This window comes from Notolepis coatsorum (genome assembly GCF_963971535.1).
Source record: "Notolepis coatsorum genome assembly, chromosome: 8".
NCBI classification, from domain to species: domain Eukaryota; kingdom Metazoa; phylum Chordata; class Actinopteri; order Aulopiformes; family Paralepididae; genus Notolepis; species Notolepis coatsorum.
The window spans coordinates 79,746,833-79,769,478 of record NC_140172.1 but is presented as its reverse complement, the minus strand read 5'-3'; the positions used below and the strand labels follow the sequence as shown (position 1 = coordinate 79,769,478).

Below are 22,646 nucleotides of genomic sequence, written 5' to 3'. Positions count from 1 at the left end.
ACAGTACAGTACAGCTCAGTACATACAATTGTTAATTGGGGATGCAGACCAGAGAAAGACTTTCGTCTTGTTTACATCAGGGTCCCCCATTTTCAATTCATCATAAATCATAAAGCTCAACTCGTTATTATTTTGCGCAGACCGCAGAAACACGGGAACGTTTTGATTATATTTAAAAGGCTTTACGTTAAACGAAACAAGTGGAATTTCGAAGCTGTAAGCAGAATACAAGTCATATGAATATAGTGTTCTTCCCCCTTTTTACTGTATAAGAAAGAATAGAAAACGCATTGCAATGACACCAGATAGTGGACAGACTATGTATATGATGGGATTCAAGTTCGCGTTTTTGTTGATCATAGGCATGCTGTCAGAGTATGATATCTTAATCAAACATTCTAGAACATTTGTCGTCACAGATCATGTCCTAATAGAACATAGGCTATGGCATGGATCGTGATATTGTGTGGACTGTTATTATTACTGTACCCATTGTGACAACAGCCTTGTGAGTCCCGCACACAAACATGATGGAATTCAAGTTCATGTATTGAAAGGCAGGCTACATCATACATGCAGTGAGATTCATTGTTCTTGTATATGCTCTCGTATTATTGTTTATATAGGCTACCCAATACTGACATCAAAATAGATTGTAGTATGCCTCTAGAAATCATATGCAGCAGGTAGAAAATTGACGGGAGATCCATCGCGATTTGGAATAAAATTGAGGAGAACTTTAATCCCTGGGTATTAATCAAACAACACGGGAAAAGGCAGTCATATTCCAGCGCGGTCTTTATTAGCCGACAACAAAATAGATGCCTCTAAAAATCATATAGCCAATCGAACACAACTAATAAAGGCATTCATTACAGCACGGTTATAATGACACACAACCAACGCCAAACAGTGGTCAACGAACGGTCTTTATTAGTATTTTGAGCTGTCCAGGCAGAATTGCAGCAATGGTCTTAGGGAGCCGTTGATATCTGACATCACCGTTTACAAGTCCGCCTTTTATTTATCCCATAATACGCGATAGTGTCTTCTTGGTTCGACAGCAGTGAACAATCTTCGTGGAGTTTCTCAGAGTTCCGCTCGGGTCAGTCCATTATTTCACATCCCATGGGGGGTGTTTCCTCACTTTCATGACCATATATGGATAATCATGCACGAGCATTGACGGTAGAACAAAGTGGTATTCATCAACACGGAGGAGCATAGAGCCTGCGTACGCACGTGTGATGAATCCCGACTTCCCTGTGCGTACACTGGTTCTACATTCCGTGCTTACGTGTGGAAATAGAACATGTTCTACGCACACATTGATGAATGAGGGCCCAGGAGACTACGGTTCAGTGGACAGTGATCTGAAGATGGAGCTCACGGAGAAACTGTTCGCTCTGGACACGGAGCGCAGCTCTGCTAACACTGATGTTAGTGTGTCTGTGTGTTTGTGTGTGTGTGTGTGTGTGTCCCATATTTATGAGTCACCTGGAGAGAGAGAAAGAGAGGATACATTTCCTTTTATAAATGATTTAAGAGATATTCTGGAGAAATGTTTTAAAGGGCAGTTGCAGTTATTTCGAACCTGTAAGCTGGTTTTAATTAAATGAATAAACGATACTATATATAATACATTATTCTTTTTTTTTTGATCAAATTTTTTTTATTATTATTTACATGAAACAAGACAACACAATAACCACAATAACAATACACAGAACTTCACAGGAAAATAACAGAAACAATAATAATACAGAAATAACAAATTATAAAGACAAAAAAGAAAAAGAAAACAGAGTTCAACCTTTTAAATTTCAAGGGGTACTATCTAATAAATAAATGGCCTTTCCCAGTATTCAGCGCCGTTTCCCGGCCGTGTGGCCCTATATTAATAAAACTTATATCTCTAATTTTCAAAAAGGCCCACTCTTCCAATTCACCTCACAACAATCACCCTCACCGAGCTGAGTCATCACAAAATGTGCATATCACTCTTCTCCTTACATACAAAGCTCTAAATGGACAGGGACCTAGCTACATCGCCAACACTCTAATAAATTACACACCAGCAAGAACACTGCGATCATCAGCTGCTGGACTACTAGAGGCTCCCAGAAGCAGTCAAAAGAGGATCGGTAATGCAGCCTTTATCAACTATGCCCCAAAACTATGGAACAAACTACCCCAAAACATCAGGGAAGCCAACTCACTAGACATCTTTAAAAGACAGCTTTGCTCAGGCATTTCACTGATAGATATCTGCTACCACCTAGTGGCAAGAGGAAACATCAGGGATATCCTGACACAACTTGTATTTACCTGCACTATTCTTACCCTGCCTACTCTTATACACTGCCTATCAAATTCATGTGTCGGTTATTGCACTTTTTACTTCTTACTGATGACTATTTTTAAACTGAATCATTTTAAACTATTCTTATTATTTGCTAGATCCAAATGTGAAACACTGTGATTATTTGTTCATGAATTACAGGAGTATTACTGAATAGAGAGCCTATTAGGATGCTAGATCCTAATGTGAAACACTGTGATTTTCCATATCTTGCTATGCTCGCTCATGCCTGTATTTTTTTATGTCCGTTCTATTTTATAATTTTTTGACTATTTTTAAACTGAATCATTTTAAACTATTTTTACTATTTGTGTTACTGAAAACTGTAAGCGGAGAGCCTATTGGGATGCTAGATCCTAATGTGAAACACTGTGATTCTACCTGTCTATCTGATTCTACCTGTCTATCTTTTTATGCTCGCTTATGCCTGTATTTTTTACTGTTGTGAAGCACTTTGAACTGCAACCTCTGTATGAAAAGTGCTATACAAATAAAGTTATTATTATTATTATGTCAGAGATTTCCCAGCTGCACAACAATGTGGCAGATGCCACCGGGTCACACAGTGGATGGAGCCCAGCCTCAAAACGGCCTAAGGTCCTGAGGTAGAAAAACGCCGCTTTTGATCACACAACCAGAAAACAAAACAATGAACCTTCTTGAAAAACAAAAACCTACAGAGGTGTTCCATAGACTCACAGGAACCGTGTAAAAGTGTCCAAATAGTGAAGAAATAGCTAAATAGCTCCCCCCCAATAAAATCCCAAGTTAAAGTCAAGAGGACAACACAAAAGACAAGACAGACAAGACATTTCCTCCTCCCCCTCCCACGAGACCGCCGGACACCCCCGAACAAGCACCCCAACCCCGTTCAGCCGCACACGGCGGTCCTGACCTTCTCAGCTGCTGCGAACCACAGGTCAATCCCAGCCTGCCCCACCCCAATCACCCGCGCCGTGGATATCTCAAGATAAATCACATCCAACAGTGTTAGGGACCAGTTAATCACTGTGAGCTTCTCAGGCTCCTGCCATCTCAATGCTATAAGCTTATTCGCTGCTGTGACGCCCGCTAGGACAACCCTTTTTAGTTGTACGGACGCGGGTAGTGTTGTTATATCGTTCAGGAGTAGCGTAACAGCTGTGAATGGGATAGTTAAGCCACACAGATCTGAAAGTTTGTCCGTTATTGACCTCCAGAAGCGGGCCACTGGTGGGCAATCCCAATACATATGCATATAAGTGCCAGTGGCCCTTTGAGAGCACAAAGTGCACCGAGAGTCGGTTACCAGTCCCATAGCAAATAGCTTCCTAGGTGTAAGATAGGTCCTATGAATATAATTAAAATTAATTTGCTGGTGATTGGGGTTGCGGGAAGACAATGCCACATTTACCCAAACATCATCCCAGTCAAACTCGGGGTCCAACTCCGGGATATCCACACGCCAGATTGTATCCAATGATACATTTTTATACGTGGATTGAATTAAGAGCGTATAAAAGTCTGAGACAAACCCTCTGGAGGTCGTCCTGTCCACTATGAGCCTGAGAAAGGGGTGTGGTTGCAAAGCTTGAGCCCACGGCACGCCATGCGCCCTCAGCGCTGACCTTAGTTGAAGGTAAAGAAAGAAAGACTCGCCAGGAAGATCATAAAATTCTTTTAAGTCCTGAAACGCCCGAAGGCCGTTCTTATCATAAATATCCTCCAGAGTATGAACTCGCCTCCTTTGCCATTGAGGAATACTAACCGGCTTGTGCCCAACAAGTAGTTGCTGGTTATTAAAAATTGGAGAGTCCAGGTGCCATGGGCATTTAACCGCACACGACTTCTGTACATTACGCCATGTTTGGATCACGTGAGTTATGATCGGTCCATACCTCAGTCGGCATTTCGAAATAGGGACAGTGGAGTACACTACATCCTGCAATCTTAGCGGTGAGACCGCCGCCGCTTCTAAGGAGCGCCAAGATACAGCATCTACAGGGTCTAGCCAGCACATCAGAGGTCTCAGTGAAAAGGACCAGAAATAAAGCTTAAAATCAGGGATTGCGAGGCCCCCATCTTGTTTCCTACGTTGAGTAGTAGCTCTTTTGATTCTCGTCGTTTGTTATTCCATATAAACTTAGATACCATCGATTGTACCTTGCGCCAGTGGTCTATTGGAGGGGGCAGGGGGAGCATTGAGCTAACAAAATGTATCCTGGGCAGGACGTTCATTTTGATTATGGAAGCCCAGGCTTGTAAGGAGTTAGGAAGGGACGACCATCTGTCTAGATCCTGGCGTATTTTATCATAAGTACCCATGAAGTTGTACTTAGTAGTTTGACTTAGCGTGGGGAATATCTCTATGCCTACTGTAAGTATTTAAAATGTTCCACTATGGGGATATCAGCTGGTAGTCGCACCGCCTTGGCCAGCTCATTAAGAGGTAGGCAGGCTGATTTGTTTCAGTTAATCTTAAAGCCTGACAATTTACCAAAGTCGTCGATTATTCCCAGTAATTTTGTGGCCGACTGGGAGGGGTCATCCATAAAAATCAGTAGGTCATCAGCATAGAGAGCAATTTTGTGTGGTGTATTATTGACCATTATGGGGACGATGTCCTCCGATTGCCTAATAAATTGGGCCAATGGTTCGAGGGAAAGCGCGAATAGTCCTGGGCTCAAAGGACAACCCTGTCTAGAAGATCTGGAGACTGGAAAAAGTGTGGAACAGTTTTTGCCTGTCAGTATCATTGCCGACGGCGAGGCATACAGGACTTTAATCATATGAATAAAATTCTTTCCAAGACCCATAACCTCAAGTACCTTCCACAGGTATGACCATTCTAGTCTGTCAAACGCCTTCATGGCATCCAAAGACAGAACTGTGGACGGAGCTGTATTGTCTTTACTTACTGTTATCGACTACACGCAACAGCCTCCTAAGATTATCTGCAGCCAGGCGCCCCGGGATAAAGCCAGTTTGATCGCAGTGTACCAATACCGTCATAAATCTCTGCAGGCGGCGGGCCAGCACCTTGGCAAACACTTTTAGATCGGCCCCGAGAAGACTCAAGGGCCTATAGCTACCACAATCATTGGGATCTTTATCCTTCTTGAGAAGTAAAGAAATCAATGCCATGTTGACATCTCTTGAGAACTCCCCTTGTTCGATAGCGTAATTGATCATATCGAGCATCAATGGACCCAGTTGGTCCCAGAAAGCTAAATATACCTCGGGTGGAATCCCATCCCAGCCTGGTGCATTACCCCTTTGCATTTCAGCAATCGTCTCCCTAAGTTCCATAAGAGTGATCGGTTTCCCCAGTTCCTTAGCCTCTTCCTCCGAAATGTGGGGTATCTCAAGCCCGCCAATGAACGATTCAAATTTAGAGTTATCGAAATTAACCTCTGAGCTATATAACTGTGAGTAAAACTCTTTAAAAGTGTCGTTGATCTTTTTCGAATCAGTAGTGACTGTTCCCTGTCGCGTCTTGATCGAAGGGATATCCGAGAAATGATCATTCGAGCGTATCTTCATTGCCAACAGATGGCTAGGCCTGGAACCGTGAAAGTAGTAATTTTGCCTTGTCCTATGTATCAAGAACTCAGACTGTTGTTTAAGTATGGAGTTTATTTCTTTCTTGACTATCTTACGTTGTGTGTTTAGTCGTTCATTATAGTTAGTCTGCAAAGATGCGTATAGGTCCGCGTATAATGTTTCCAGTCCTTCTAGTTTTTTTGACCGGGATTTACGCAAATTGGAGGCGAAAAGTGTGACATGACCCCTGATAAATCCTTTCAATGCGTTCCACAGGACCCTAGGGTCTTCGACCGTGCCGACATTGATCTGCAAGAATTCAGCTAGTTTACTCCTGAACTCAGTACAGAAATCATCGTTCTTTAATAAGGTTGAGTTAAAACGCCACCTGGGAGCTCTCGTGGAGAGCCTGCCAAAGGTTGCCATAAGGAAAATCCCCTTGTGGTCCGAGAGAGCTAGGGGAACCAATGAGACGTCGAAACTATCAAACATATTAGGGGACGCGAATGCATAGTCTATTCGAGAGAAGGTTTTGTGTCTGGCTGACAGGTGAGAGTAATCCTTGAGGGTGGGATTGGATATGCGCCATAGGTCTGCAAGCCCCGTGTCCTGGGCCCACATCCTGAGGGCCTTAGAGGACTGTTTTTGGTCGCTTGTTTCAGAGGACCCGGACCTATCCATCTTCGCATCCCAGCACGCATTAAAATCGCCACCCACAATGAGAGCGTATCCAGTAAGTTCCAACATATTCTTCGTGATTGTATTATAGAACGCTGAATCACATGTGTTAGGGGCATACAATGCTATTATTGCCATCTTCCTATGAGAGAACTCAACTTTTGCTATAGTAATCCTTCCCTCCGTGTCCGACCACACATCCAGGACTTTGATATCAAGGTTACGTCTTGTAACTATTAAGACTCCTTTTGTCTTATCGTCGGCTGAGGATGAGGAGATAACGTGATATTGTCGATTTGCTAGCCTTGACACATCACCCACCAATAAATGCGTCTCACTAAGGAGAGCAATGTCAATATTTCTTCTCTTCAATAACCAAAGGACACTGGCACGCTTGTGTGGGGCGTTAAGACCCCCTGCGTTCCAAATTAAAATATTCAATTTAGCCATGGTCGAATTTGTCTAAATGCGTGGAGAACATACCAGTGCAGCCAGGCTGAGGACAGAGGCGCTGATCCAGGCGGGCCCAGACGGTCAATCCCAAGAGTTCAGAGGAGGAACAATTACACACATATAGGACAACAGTACAGAAAACACAGAAAAATACCACCCCAGTTACAACCCCCCCCTACTTCTACTCTAAACCCTAACCCACCCATCCTAATATTAACCCTCCTATACCCACTCTCCAATCCCCTCCCTATGCTCCATCCACTAAGGATGGTCATCTTCCTATCGTTTCCCACTGGAATCATGGATCCAATAAGACGCTCTCCACTCCAACCCCCTCTCTAGATAAACCCCTGATTAAACCCCCCACTAGTCCAATAAACACAAATAAAAATAAAAATTTTAAATTAAATAAAGTTATCGGTCGAAAACCACCGTGAGCCTTGACCCTAACATGAGCCAACTATAAGGGAAAAATAGCTATTATTATATAATAACTCAACATCATCCCTGTAACCAACTACTTCCGAATCTGCGTATCAATGTTGCAATGCTATAGCACAAATGGATAAAAGAACATTTAAAAAATTAAAGCATACCAGAAGATAGTCTAAGGGCTCGCGTCCACCTGCCTCACATTTATGACCGCACGCGTCTTTTTTCAATGTATTCCAATGGGGAGGGAGCGTATGCGGCCGCATGCGGCCGCCTACAGGAAGTGCGCTGCACTCGGCTTTTTTTTTCACCGCCTTTCAGCTTTTCTATGCGGCCGCATACAGCCTAGAGAGTTGAAACGTTCTGAACTTTTTCTCACCGCATGCGCCCCGCCCCATTCTACCGGGCGCACTGCCAGCATGTTTCAGCTAGAAATATGCGCCAGGTGGACGCGGGCCCTAAGGCAGGACCCGATCACAGTTAAATTGTGCAAACGGATGTAATTTAAACAGCAACAATAAAAAGAAAAAGGGTTATTGGTCAAGGTGCAAGCATTTACAGTCCCTCTGGTCAGGCACAAAGGCTGGAATGACATAATCCTATATAAGAATAGAAGTAAACACCTTCATTAACCCGGGGATAGTAATAAGCTATACCTGACACAACCTGTTATTATATATTGCATATATTGTGGTGACTCACTTATCACGCACAATTGGTGCAGACATTCACTGGACTTGAGGAGCGGAGGAATGCTCCTTTAAGCCTGGGGATTCTGGGAACTGGGTGGGTATTTGGTGACGTATATTATGTCACCTGTCAGCTGTCAGCTGGCTGCTGTCACTTTGAAGTAGTAACGTTAAACGTCTCTGCACGCTGTTTGATGTATGTAATTTATGTTGGGAAGTAAAGGAAAGACTCGACTACCGTCTCCCGTTTCATCCTTTCTTGCGATCCCACAATATATACATAACCGACCTTCTACGACTGGAGCCTAAGGCTCAAAAACAGCCAAACCCCGTCTAGACAAGGAAGACCTAAAAACACAACAAAACAGATCAACCGAAGGTGTTACTGGCGAAAACAAACGTGAGCCTTGGCCCTAATATGAGCCAACTATAAGGGAAAAATGTGCCATTATTATATAATAACTCAACGCCATCCCTGTAACCAACTACTTCTGAACCTGCGTATCAACGTCGCAATGCTATAGCACAAATGGATAAAAGAACATTTTAAAAATAAAGCATACCAGAAGATAGGTAGGGCAGGACCCAATCACAGTTAAATTGTGCAAACAGATGCCACTTAAACAGCAACAACAGCCAAAATACGTAAACATTAACGGGTCCCAAATGACTCGGTGCGGGCGATAGCCATAGCATGCTAGTTAGCCTGAGGCTAGCGCGCAAGCTAGTGATGAAACCAGCCAGCACGCTCGTATCTGATATGAACATTGTCCAGCTAGCTCGCTAGCTTTCATAGAGGCGACACACATGTACGACCATGAGGTCAGCATTAGCAAGTAACAGAAGTCATTGGGATGCCCCGCTAGCTTGGATGGGCAATGGCCAGTTAGCCTGTTTGGGCATGACAATAAGCATTTGTGAGTAGTCCGCCCTATCAATGTATTTAGGCCCACATCGCCACGTCACTCACCCGACATAGTTATCAAGCTACAGTCTCGGCTATCCCCCGAGATATTCCTCCGCTTTAGCCAACGACCAAAATGATCGACGATCATCGCCCTTACACAGCACAGATAATCTCACGGGGGAGAATAGCGTAGGCCTCAGGCCCAGTTTCCATAGCCTGGCCATGAGCACTTTGTATTCGCCTCTCTGTGCTTGAACCTCCGGCGTAAAGTCTTCGAAAATGCCCACTTTGTGATTGCCGAGACCGAGTTCACCCCTTCTGGCACGGGCCGACCGCATGATGAGCTCCCTCTGTTGTAGCCTGTTTAGCTTAACAATGATGGGCCTCTGCTCCTTGTTCACTCCAGGACTGGCCTTGCCCGCTCTGTAGGCCGACTCGCACATGGGTGGGCTGGGGAGGACATCGTCCCCCAGTATTTTCTGCAACAACTCCGGCATGGTCTCCGAGAGACGACCTCCCTCACTGCCCTCCGGGACACCAACAATCCTGATGTTGTAACGTCTCTCCCGAGACTGCATTTCCACAATTACCGACTGTAGTTTGGCAACGTCAGCCTGCCTAGCCAGCAGGGAGCTCTCCAGACACGCCATCCTCTTGCCCTGTTGTGAGGCCTCTGTCGTTAGCGAGGCTAGTTCGTTAGCATTAGCCGTGGAGGCAGCATGTAGCGACTCCATCTTCTCTCTCAGCGGGTCGATCGCCAATCTAATTTCCTCTGACATTGCCCGATGAAGGGTATCAAAAAATTCCACCTGTGCTTTTCTTTGTGTTTCAGCGAAGCGTACCTTAAAGTCTGCATGGAGTTTGGTCATGACCGAGAGAACAGCTTCACTTATTTCACTTATTCCGGGCGAAGGCGAGGATAGATTCGGTGACAGTTTGCCGGCTGGAGTGCTCATGGCTCTGGTCTCCATCGACATCGCAAAAAGTTGAAAAAAGTCGACGAAAGTAGTTGATACTCGACGACTCAACAAGAAGACCAATAACAAATAAAAATAAAATAAAGACTAGTGGGGAGAAAAGTGTATTTTGCACGATAGTAGGGAGCTCTCGTGAAACACGTCTTACTCCATGAACGCCTGGCTCCGCCCCCCTCTATAATACATTATTCTTATGCACAGGAGGAACATAATTATTGAATTAGTGAATTATTCAAATTGGTGACATTCCCCTTTAAGTGCTCCCATTCCAATACCATGGACTGTTTCTCCTCCCCTAGACGGACCTGAGTGACTTGGACCTGGAGACGCTGGCTCCCTACATCCCCATGGACGGAGAGGACTTCCAGCTCAACCCCATCATCCCAGAGACTGAGATGCTAGACGAGGGGCCGGCAGGACCCTCCCACCAGCCACCCACCCAGCATGGTTTCAGCAGCATCGCCAGCCTCTTCCATCCCCTGTCCTCCCCTCCGCAGCCACGAGGCCCCTACCAGTCCCAGCTCAGTGATTCCTGGGCTCCAGAAGAGAAGAGAGGAGGGCCCAGCCAGAGGCCTCTGGGCCCCAGAATGGAGCCTTACATGTCGGGACAGATACAGATGCCCCCCTACCGGGCCCCAGCCAGCACTCCTCTGTCCTCCATGGGTGGCAGGCAGAATCTCCAGTGGCCACCAGACCCTCTCTTGACCTACCAGCAACAGTCCCGGGTGTCCAGGGCCTGTATGATGGACCCCCTGTCGGGAGAGGGGCGCCGATCCTGTCAGCAGAGCATGCCCAACCTAATGCATAAACAGAGGTGAGCCGACACAAAAGTATAAATTAATTACATTTAAATTCAAATTTTATAGCCCCAATCCGATATTTTCCAATGTGAATGTGCTATATATTTCCATGGTGTATTAGGGCCTAAAACGCCTGTCGATTGCATACCCAAATTACTTAGCTATTTATTATACTTTATACATAAAATAAAACATAACATAAAATAAGAAGGGATAAAACGTACGGTTATGTATATAACCATAGTTATATGAACATAGTGACGCTCAGCGTCTATTGCACATGCTTCACGTCAGTACTTGTGCACTGAATAAAAACTCTCAAATGTACCTTTACATATCAACATCTGTATGGCCACACCCCTATCCGCCACCTATATAAGCAGGGGTGTGGCCAGACACTCACCTCCTTCTCAATCTTTCACCACAAGGCAAGATCAAGGGCCGCAGTGGTGTCCAGACTCTGAGCGTCACTATGTTCATATAACTATGGTTATATACATAACCGTACGTTATATTTCACATAGCTCTGCTCAGCGTCTATTGCACAACAGGAGCTGAGCAGAGCTTACGCCCGACAAATGTACCCCACTGAGGCCCCCCGACCATCAGAACCGGGGAGGACCCGAGCCCCCCCGACCCTCCCGCAGCGGAGTGCGAAGGAGGACCCAGACCCAGAAAGGACTGGATCCCCCCGGAAAAAGGGGAACCGGAAAGGCCAATGACGCCACAGCATCGAGACCTCACCAGGCGGTCACTAGTGACACCGCCCCCCACATCGCCAGCGTATTCGGACAGGGCCCATCCAAGAGCAGGCCCTTCCCCCCACTAGCACGCCGCCTGGCTCACTGACCCTGGCATACTTAGGCAGTCAGCATGGCTGTAACTCGAAGCACTCAAGAGGCTACACTACAGCGGGAGCAGGCAGCGCACCGGGGAGACGACCTCCAGAAGAGGCCGATCCCTCAATCCAGGCAGCAGGCACTTGACCCGAGCCTGGAGCACTGCGGACGAGACAGGGGTCAACTGAAAACAGCACCCCGGCGGAAGGGGCGTATGCTGGCATTGTTGAGCACCATGTCAAAGCCTCCACAAAAAAACCCTGACGCTCTAGAGGGGCAGAGGCAGAGAAGGCTGACACAGACGTCATGAACGTGCGGGGGCACAATCAAACGAGTAACCCGGGAGTTGACTCCGCTCCAACACACCAGGGAATCAACCACCCTCTTGGTTCAACATGAGGTGGTTGTTCCTATAAACCCTCAGGAAAAAACTCCAAAACACACCTGCGGGTATACACTGGCTATACCGCAGTACAAGTGTTTTAGTTTTCAAAAAGGGGTTATCCCAGGCCTACGGGTCGACGAAAACAACTTCGGACCAGGCCCGGCGGACCGGGACGTACACAGGGATGCCAGAGGAGTTCCATAAGAACCACCTCAACAGCCCCCTCTCAGCCATGCGTAAGCAGGAGAAGAGAGGGGCGAAAAAAATGGAGAAGGACCAGGCCCCCTTAGCGCAGCTCAAGGTACAACACAACATGGACCAAGCAACAGTGAGGGGTAATACGTAGTAACACAACCACGAACATCTCCATAACGCCAAACCCTGTGACACCCGGGCCGACCCGGCATTTTTCCCGAAAAAAGCACAAGTCCCTCAGGGTACCAGAACAGCAGATCTGCGTCCCCGGCGGACAACGGGTTAACTGACCTGGACCGGCGTGACCAGAACCAGTCCCGTGCCCTATTCACGCCGACATCCCCAACTCTAGGAGGGGGATAGGTACGCGTGTCGATCCAAAACATTATAGAGGGCGCCACCCAGACGGTCCCGTTCGTACCGCGCTCAGTAGCCCACCCCAAGGGCGTGAGACCCCTCTACCTATGCTTTGATCTATTCCGTTAACATCCCCCAGATATGAACGAGAATTCGTCGAGACAAACCTAGTAAACTGGCGCTCGGAAGAGACAAACTCCATCCCAGTTGCCCCATAAAAACGCAGTTTTAATGATGAGCAACCAAGGCGTGCAAGCCTCATGCGTGATTCCTATCAGAAACACCCAGGGCCAGCACTATGTACACATCGAGACCCAAAACACATCAATGGATAGTCTAACAAGACACCAGATACCGTTCCTCCAAGCCGCCTGGGAGAACGACAAGAAGCCGCTTTTTTAATTTTAAATTTGACAGAAAAAAGAAAAAAAAATACGGACATGGGTCCCATACGACACGGCTGAGGGAAACACCACCCCGTCAACCATGCTCCATAAGAGGGGACGGAGAGCGACGTACCCCTATGATGGGGGGAAACCCATGACTCAACAGACCTTTAATGTGTGGAGTCAGGGAAACCCTAAACAATACCCCGTCCACCTCTCCAAAAAGGAGAGGACGGAGAACCCCCAGAGAGACTTCCCACGTGAGCAATAGATTGAAAAGACATTGCAACCACATACAACAGAGCAGAACTTCTTTTTAAGTTCTACTCACCTTGACAATCTGAGGAGGAGGCTCTGAAACTCTGAGGAGGCTCCCTCACTGGGAGGGAGGGTCTGAACTCACAGGAGGCTCTGAAACTCCCTGAGGAGGAGGCTCTGAACTCCCTGAGGAGGAGGCTCTGAAATTCCCTGTAACAGAGGTCCATAACATGGAGCCTGAATAACCCACGGAAGTCTTACCAATAGAAACGCGCACAGTGACGTACTCTATGGCGGGGGAATTTCCGCGGTCCGCACGCCCAATCTTTCATGGCGTGGGACCAGGAAACTCCCCGGTACCAGACTTACACATGTGCTTCTGTAGGCCAACACTCAACCTAGTTGTGGATCTTAACGACACACACAACCCTTCGTCACAACAAAAAAGGCAAAAGTACACTCTCACTACAGAGGAACGCCGTTTTTCATAACGAGAGAAGACATAAGTCCTCGATTATGTATTGGCCACAGGCCTTGCTAAGCACATATGACAGCGACCAAAACAATCTTTTCCTAGGAAAAAATCATTTTCTCAAGCAGGAGCACAACCCCAGCAGTTTAAGCTGAGGGATTACACCGTATCCCCACAAACATAGTGACACAATATATTGTAAACAAAACATGTTTGAGAGGAGGGGGGAAGCCCCAGGGAAACCGGGGGGTCACCCCTTCCTACCTTACTGTTGAATGCCCACGCTAGGTCTCAGGTCAGATCGATAACTTCATAACTCATTGGTCTGCTCATCTTGACATCAAACAGCGTCCTGCGAGGTGGTTGACATGCAGAACCAAATGAGTCTACAAAATGTTGTTGTTACTACTGACCGACAAGAGATAGCGAATGCACCGTTCCGACCCCCGTCAGTCATCGACCTTAGGTCGAGTGATTGAAGTTGCGGAATCTTTTATTTTATTTGCACTGGGAAGGACTCTCTTTATTCAGATGAGGTCCATTTCCCTTATCCGTTACACGTATTATCACTATATGGCTTTACTTGATAATCCCATTATAGCTAGGGATAAAACCACTTACACATATTATCACTGTATGGCTTTACTTGATAATCCCATGATACAGTACACGTATTATCACTATATGGCTTTACTTGATAATCCCATTATAGCTAGGGATAAAGCCACTTACACATATTATCACTGTATGGCTTTACTTGATAATCCCATGATACAGTACACGTATTATCACTATATGGCATTACTTGATATATATTTCTCTCTTTAGGCCTGAGCTAGGGATAAAGCCACTTATTCTATTTTGCCTTAATGCATAATCATATGTCTCCTTCTACCGCGTGGTTGACATATTTCTCTTTAGGCCTCCGTATGGATAAAGCCCCACTTCTAAAGTTTTTACATCATTAATACTCCGTCTGGCTAAAGCCTTACTCAGGAGGTTTTTTACATCATAAATCAGGCACATTACAGGCACATTATTATTATTATTATTATTACTGGTAAAGTTACAATGCAAAAATACATCTCCATGCTTACCCGTCTTTTTAATCAAAACGCAAAGGGTGAAGTTACAAGGCAAAACACATTTCATGCTTACCCGGCCGTCCGGCCGTCTGGTCAGAAGAAAGGATATTTATAAAGAGGTATTTTTAATTAGAAAAAGCTAGTTACAAGAAGAGACTGAAGTGGAAAATTTCCAATTCAGTTTAAAATAAGCAGAAAACAGAACATCTCATCTTGCACGGCTTGTGCCCCGTGTCTGGCAGCAGGATCTCCATCTCTCAAAAAAGTCTGGGCCTTGAAAGGGCAACCGTCCCTTTTATATCCATATTGTACCATTTTTCCGATTGGTCTAAACACAGTGAAGTCACAGGGATGTCATTTTTGTTTAGCAAACCAGAGTACAATACGTAATTCGTATGAGCTCCTCCTTCTTGGTACTAACGTTACTTCTCGTTACCTAGTGGTTTTTAAGTAACAGAAAGTCCCTTATTCCTTCAGAACAGACAACTGCTTTGTCTGTGGGGATCACGTGACATGGTACCGGGCACGAAGCCATCCCTAGGATTTCTTATCAAGCTTCCTAAAAGATCTCCTCCAGAAAACAGTTTTTACCCATCATTCTTTTAGTATTATTCTCTAATGACAGTTAATTATAAGCATGCCATTTATGAAAACTTTTACTGTACACATTAAACATTTAATTGTTATATAGTTTTTTAAGATTTCCCTCTATAGATTCAGGACTCCCTGTTTTTCAACCCGCAACCTTTAATCCCCTTCCCGTCTGAAAGGGTTAACATTTTACAGCTCTTTCTCCTCTGTCTCTGTCTCTCTCCTCTCCTGAGGCCCACATTCCGCAGGTTCACTCCCTTTTCACAGTTTTTCACAGACAACAGGCCCCTTCTATGGAGACATTAAAGGCTCAGTTCCATTTTTTATAAGTAGAGCCATCATAGAGCTATCTTTCCAGAGTTTAGTTTAAAGATTTATACTGGTCATATAGGAACGACTCAGGATGTCATTGTCCAAAAGTGTCACTTGTTCTGTGGCACTTCACACCCACTCTGTCATCCTGGGCGGTCATTTTCCATTGTCTTAATAGCGTCTGTACTGGGGGACGAGATGGCGATTGTGGGGTCACGTGGCTGTGACTCTCCACACCCCCTCTGCCATCTCGGTACCTTGTTACTCTGGTAGCCGGCGGGAAGACTTGCATCTGTTGTTCCCTGGCTGGACGGCTCGACAGGATAGGGGTCACGTTGTTGCTTGGTATCCGGCGGGAAGACTTGCATCTGTTGTTCCCGGCCGATGCACCCAGGCTGTTGTCGTCTTGGTCATCTTGGTCATCTTGGTCATCTTGGTCACCTTGGTCATCTTGGTCATCTTGGTCATCTTGGGGTCGCCCCCTCTGACCTCTTGGATCTCTCCCATAGTTTGAGGTAGGTTGATTTGTCACTTCTCGGGCGACCCCCACGGGTCCCCGAGAATTGTAGCAGCAGTCCTCTATTGAAGTGTGGTTGGCCTGGTCTTGTGACCCTGTCCGTAGGCCTCGCAGGACATCACAGATACAGTCCACAGAGGACTCATTTCTTTTCTCTCTTTCAGGTCCATTCAGGGCTCTCGTCGCCCTCTAACCTGGGTCCAGGCCGATGTCTCTCTGTCCGGTCTGGGAGGTCTAGGAGGTCTGGGAGGTCTGGGAGGTCTGGGAGGTCTGGGAGGTCTAGATGAGGACCTTGAGGATGCTCTGGAGCTTGACCTATCATGTGACCCTGTCCGTAGGCCTCGCAGGACATCACAGATACAGTCCACAGAGGACTAATTTCTTTTCTCTCTTTCAGGTCCATTCAGGACTCTCGTCGCCCTGTAACCTGGGTCCAGGCCGATGTCTCTCTGTCCGGTCTGGGAGGTCTAGGAGGTCTGGGAGGTCTGGGAGGTCTAGATGAGGACCCTGAGGATGCTCTGGAGCTTGACCTATCCCGGTCTTCCTCCAGTTCCGATTTCTGACCTGAGTCAGTATATTCCTTCTTGCCATCCGCTGCGTCGTCCTCTGACTCCGGGGGACAGCCCCCCCCCCCGTCTAAGAGTGTGGCACTGGTTCAGGTTTTGTCCCTTTACCAGCGCACCTTTACCAGCGCACATTGTTCACAGGCCTTTCGGACTGTTATCGCTCTTTGTTTGGCTTTAGGTATGAGAATGTTGTTAGTTCTCAGGTATACCAACATCCTCTTACTTCCGGCATGTCCAAGGTTATCATATACCTGTCTGTTCATGTGAGTAGCCTCGTCCTGTTAGCAATGGCTAGTTAGCCTGCTATTCGCTCCTGCTCGCAATGGCTATTTCAGCCTGCTATTCGCTCCTATTCGCAATGGCTATTTCAGCCTGCTCGCAATGGCTATTTCAGCCTGCTATTCGCAATGGCTATTTCAGCCTGCTATTCACAAAGTAGAGTTTTTTCTACTTAAGTTCTGACTTTAAGTAAGCATTTAGTTACTTCAAGTCATGAGTAAACCTTTTTACCGTAATCACAAAAATATACTTTAAGTGTGATTCTTTCTTTGAGTAGAACCTTCTACGTTTTTGACTGTAAGAAAACATTACGTAACTTTTTAGTCATGAGTAACCGCTACTTCAAGTCGTTACTTATCAACCCTCTCTTGTTCCTGATCGATTTTTTACCAATTTACTTTTGGCTGTCTGCTGCGCTCTGCAGACCATCTACGTCACCAGTGTTCCAGATCTCGAACATTAGGAAGAGTCTTGGTTGGAGAAGTTCTGCCGATAAGACCAATCTTGAGTAAGGTTGACTCAAATCTGTAACTAATTCTACTCCAGAGACACCTGACAGCAGTTATTTCAGTTAATATTCTTTCGGCTGTTGATACCTATTTAATTAGTATACAGCCCAACTCACTTGAACTCATGTTCTAAGCCCCGGAACCTCCAATCCGTTTTGACAGACCTATAAACCAGTGACTTGGCCGCCTAAGCACCACAGCGTCCTGTATGCTGAGGGCTTCCAAGTCTCCACAAATCTGATAAGCCCGTCGGATACAGAGACCCTGATGCTCGCTCTGTCCCCCTGCGTCAAGGTGCTAAGCTTGATGAGAGTTTGCAGAGTCTCAATTTGTTACCCATAGGCGCTGGTGAGTGTACATCTCATGCAGCTGATATGGTTGGTAGGGTGCTAACCTACCAAATGGTTGCTGTCAGGAAATCCCTTCTGAATGAAATAGATTACAAATTCACTTTACTTTACTCTGGGTTTAGAGCAAGGACGGACATCTTTACATATTATACTTAAAATATATACAAAAATGCATGTAGTATTCTATGTCATGTTTCTTCCTAAATGACAATAACACTACATATTCTTCCTCTTGACAGATGAGCGGTATGTCAAGTGCAGTTTGCACTTGCTTGAGTGTCACGTGTCAGGGCCCCAGAAGGTAATTTCTCCCTTTGTTGCCCTCATCTCTGCTTGCTGCTCTGGGGTTAGTTTCTCCCCCATGTTTCTCCCGTCAAGTGCAGGTTGCACTTGCTTGAGTGTCATGTGTCAGGGCCCCAGAAGGTAATTTCTCCCTTTGTTGCCCTTATCTCTGCTTGCTGCTCGGGGGTTAGTTTCTCCACCATCTTATCCCCTGGATCTTGACCGGGGGTCCTTACTTCTCTTTCCATCATTTGGGCCATTGAAGCCCCTTTGGTGAGCTAGCGTCTCCTTGTGCTAGCTTCTCTTGAGCTATTACTCAATATGTTGAGTAATCAGAACTGTGTTCAGTTTCAGAGGTATTTAGCTCCCCATCCTGTTCAGGCTCAGACTCAGTTTCACCTGAAGGTGTCATCTGTGGCCTCGGGTTCTGATCCTTCATCTGAATGTCGCCATCCTCCTCTTCTGGGCCATAGAAAATGGAACAGTGCTCATAATTGATGTTTTTGGCCTTTAGGTACTCGTCTAGCGAGTTGAACGCCTCTATGTCAGTGGAGGGAGATACTCGTTTTGAGGTGGAGCCTTGCGCCTCATAAAGAGGAAAAATGACTACATCGTCTTCTTGGTTCTGTCCATTTCCAATATCCTGTGGCAGAACAGGGTCTCCATTTGTGGGTTCAAATGTCAGGTCCGACATAACCACACACATAACCATCCAGTCGTCATCACTCTCCTCATTTTGTGGTGATTCCTCCACCGTCAGTTCCCTGTGGTCTAGATCTATGGATTGTTCACGTTGAGAATCTTCATGATTCAACCCTTGCTCTTTAATTGACGCTTCCGTCTTGACCGCATTCTCAGCCTGCATAAGCAGTGTCTCAGGAGGCAGAGCGGTCGTCTGGCAATCGGAGGGTTTCTGGTCCGATTCCAGCTTGTCCCAGGTAGTGTGTCGAAATGTCCCTGAGCAAGACACATAACCTTTAACTGTTCCAGTTTTGCAGGTTGGCACCCTGCATGGCTGTCTCCGCTGTCTGTGGGGTTTAGGCTCTGCCTTGGTCTTGAGGGTCTTCCCACACTGGTCACAGCAGTAAGGTTTCTCTCCTGTGTGTACCACGTGGTGTAGTTTAAGGTGACGCTTCGTCTTGAAGCTCTTTCCACACTGGTCACAGCAGTAAGGTTTCTCTTGTGTGTGCACCAAGTGGTGACATTTAAGGTGACGCTTCGTCTTGAAGCTCTTTCCACACTGGTCACAGCAGTAAGGTTTCTCCTGTGTGTACCACGTGGTGTAATTTAAGGTGACGCTTCGTCTTGAAGCTCTTTCCACACTGATCACAGCAGTAAGGTTTCTCTTGTGTGTGCACCAAGTGGTGACCTTTACGCTCTTTCTTCGTCTTGAAGGTCTTCCCACACTGGTCACAGCAGTAAGGTTTCTCTCCTGTATGTACCAAGTGGTGACTTTTAAGCTCTCTCTTTGTCTTGAAGGTCTTCCCACACTGGTCACAGCAGTAAGGTCTCTCTCCTGTGTGTACCACGTGGTGTAGTTTAAGGTGACGCTTCGTCTTGAAGCTCTTTCCACACTGGTCACAGCAGTAAGGTTTCTCTTGTGTGTGCACCAAGTGGTGACCTTTAAGGTGACGCTTCGTCTTGAAGCTCTTTCCACACTGGTCACAGCAGTAAGGTTTCTCTCCTGTGTGTACCACGTGGTGTAATTTAAGGTGACGCTTCGTCTTGAAGCTCTTTCCACACTGGCCACAGCAGTAAGGTTTCTCTCCTGTGTCAATTACTGCGTGCTGTACAGCCGGCAGCTCTGGATATTGTGATTTGCTTGGTTCTGTGAATTCCTCACTTCCCGCAAACGTTTCAGGGGACTCTGGGTGTTCCTCCCGTTCTCCTAGGTAGTCTAGACCCAGGTCGGGTATGGACACTCCCAATCCCTCATCCGAGGGTGATTCCTCCTCTATGATGTGGGAATGATTGTGAGACATCATGTTAGCACTGGTTTGTTAGCCGATGGTGAGCTAGTTAGCTTCCGTCTGGCTTCGTGTCACGTAGCCTCGGGCTAGGTAGCCATCCAGTTAGCATTCAGTTCACTCCTGGCTTGTTGGCGGATGGCGAGCTAGTTAGCTTCCGTCTGGCTAGGGCCAGCTCATGGGTGTTAGCACTGGCTTGTTAGCCGATGGTGAGCTAGTTAGCTTGCAGTTCTGTGAACGGTCGTTTTGACTTCGCTTCACATCCAGTCTCCCCTCCTCACAAACAGTATCTTTGGGCTAGGAGCCATCCAGTTCGCCTTTCTGTGAACGGTCGTTTTGACTTCGCTTCACATCCAGTCTCCCCTCCTCACAAACAGTATCTTTGGGCTAGGGAGCCATCGCCTTTCTGTGAACGGTCGTTTTGACTTCGCTTCACATCCAGTCTCCCCTCCTCACAAACAGTATCTTTGGGCTAGGGAGCCATCGCCTTTCTGTGAACGGTCGTTTTGACTTCGCTTCACATCCAGTCTCCCCTCCTCACAAACAGTATCTTTGGGCTAGGGAGCCATCGCCTTTCTGTGAACGGTCGTTTTGACTTCGCTTCACATCCAGTCTCCCCTCCTCACAAACAGTATCTTTGGGCTAGGGAGCCATCGCCTTTCTGTGAACGGTCGTTTTGACTTCGCTTCACATCCAGTCTCCCCTCCTCACAAACAGTATCTTTGGGCTAGGGAGCCATCGCCTTTCTGTGAACGGTCGTTTTGACTTCGCTTCACATCCAGTCTCCCCTCCTCACAAACAGTATCTTTGGGCTAGGGAGCCATCGCCTTTCTGTGAACGGTCGTTTTGACTTCGCTTCACATCCAGTCTCCCCTCCTCACAAACAGTATCTTTGGTGGTTGGCTCTCGTCTTGGGTAGGGCCAGTTCGCTTCCTGTGGGCAAAGCACGAAATTATGTTGCACTTGTAACTCCCCCCAGAGCTCTATAAACATTATGTTACCCTTTAGTTGTGAGTAAACGTTGCTTTAATCACCAAGATAGAGCTTTCTATTCATTTGTGATATCCCCGAGTAGAGCCTTCCACTCGAGTCGCCAGTAGAGCTTTCTACTTTAATTTTTGCCAAATCTGTAATTTAATTTTACTCCAGAGGCTTTTGACAGTAGTCCTGTCTTCTTCGGCCGTTTAGCACCTATTTTGGTTAGTATAAATGCACATCGCCAGGGACGCCATGTTGAATGCCCACGCTAGGTCTCAGGTCAGATCGATAACTTCATAACTCATTGGTCTGCTCATCTTGACATCAAACAGCGTCCTGCGAGGTGGTTGACATGCAGAACCAAATGAGTCTACAAAATGTTGTTGTTACTGACCGACAAGAGATAGCAAATGCACCGTTCCGACCCCCGTCAGTCATCGACCTTAGGTCGAGTGATTGAAGTTGTGGAATCTTTTATTTTATTTGCACTGGGAAGGACTCTCTTTATTCAGATGAGGTCCATTTCCCTTATCCGTTACACGTATTATCACTATATGGCTTTACTTGATAATCCCATTATAGCTAGGGATAAAGCCACTTACACATATTATCACTGTATGGCTTTACTTGATAATCCCATGATACAGTACACGTATTATCACTATATGGCTTTACTTGATAATCCCATTATAGCTAGGGATAAAGCCACTTACACATATTATCACTGTATGGCTTTACTTGATAATCCCATGATACAGTACACGTATTATCACTATATGGCATTACTTGATATATATTTCTCTCTTTAGGCCTGAGCTAGGGATAAAGCCACTTATTCTATTTTGCCTTAATGCATAATCATATGTCTCCTTCTACCGCGTGGTTGACATATTTCTCTTTAGGCCTCCGTATGGATAAAGCCCCACTTCTAAAGTTTTTACATCATTAATACTCCGTCTGGCTAAAGCCTTACTCAGGAGGTTTTTTACATCATAAATCAGGCACATTACAGGCACATTATTATTATTATTATTATTATTATTACTGGTAAAGTTACAATGCAAAAATACATCTCCATGCTTACCCGTCTTTTTAATCAAAACGCAAAGGGTGAAGTTACAAGGCAAAACACATTTCATGCTTACCCGGCCGTCCGGCCGTCTGGTCAGAAGAAAGGATACAAAGGATATTTATAAAGAGGTATTTTTTATTAGAAAAAGCTAGTTACAAGAAGAGACTGAAGTGGAAAATTTCCAATTCAGTTTAAAATAAGCAGAAAACAGAACATCTCATCTTGCACGGCTTGTGCCCCGTGTCTGGCAGCAGGATCTCCATCTCTCAAAAAAGTCTGGGCCTTGAAAGGGCAACCGTCCCTTTTATATCCATATTGTACCATTTTTCCGATTGGTCTAAACACAGTGAAGTCACAGGGATGTCATTTTTGTTTAGCAAACCAGAGTACAATACGTAATTCGTATGAGCTCCTCCTTCTTGGTAC

General features: G+C 46.0%; 1 protein-coding gene across 3 annotated transcripts in view; it reads left to right on the top strand.

Moving 5' to 3' along the window:
* epas1b (endothelial PAS domain protein 1b) overlaps window positions 1-22,646 on the top strand; it is a 641,397-nt gene that overhangs the window by 552,367 nt on the left and 66,384 nt on the right. For all 3 annotated transcript variants that reach the window (XM_084320767.1, XM_084320766.1, XM_084320765.1), the window contains one exon: window positions 10,320-10,834. In XM_084320767.1, the coding sequence (XP_084176893.1) occupies window positions 10,320-10,834 (515 nt within the window). The remainder of the gene's footprint in view (window positions 1-10,319; window positions 10,835-22,646) is intronic.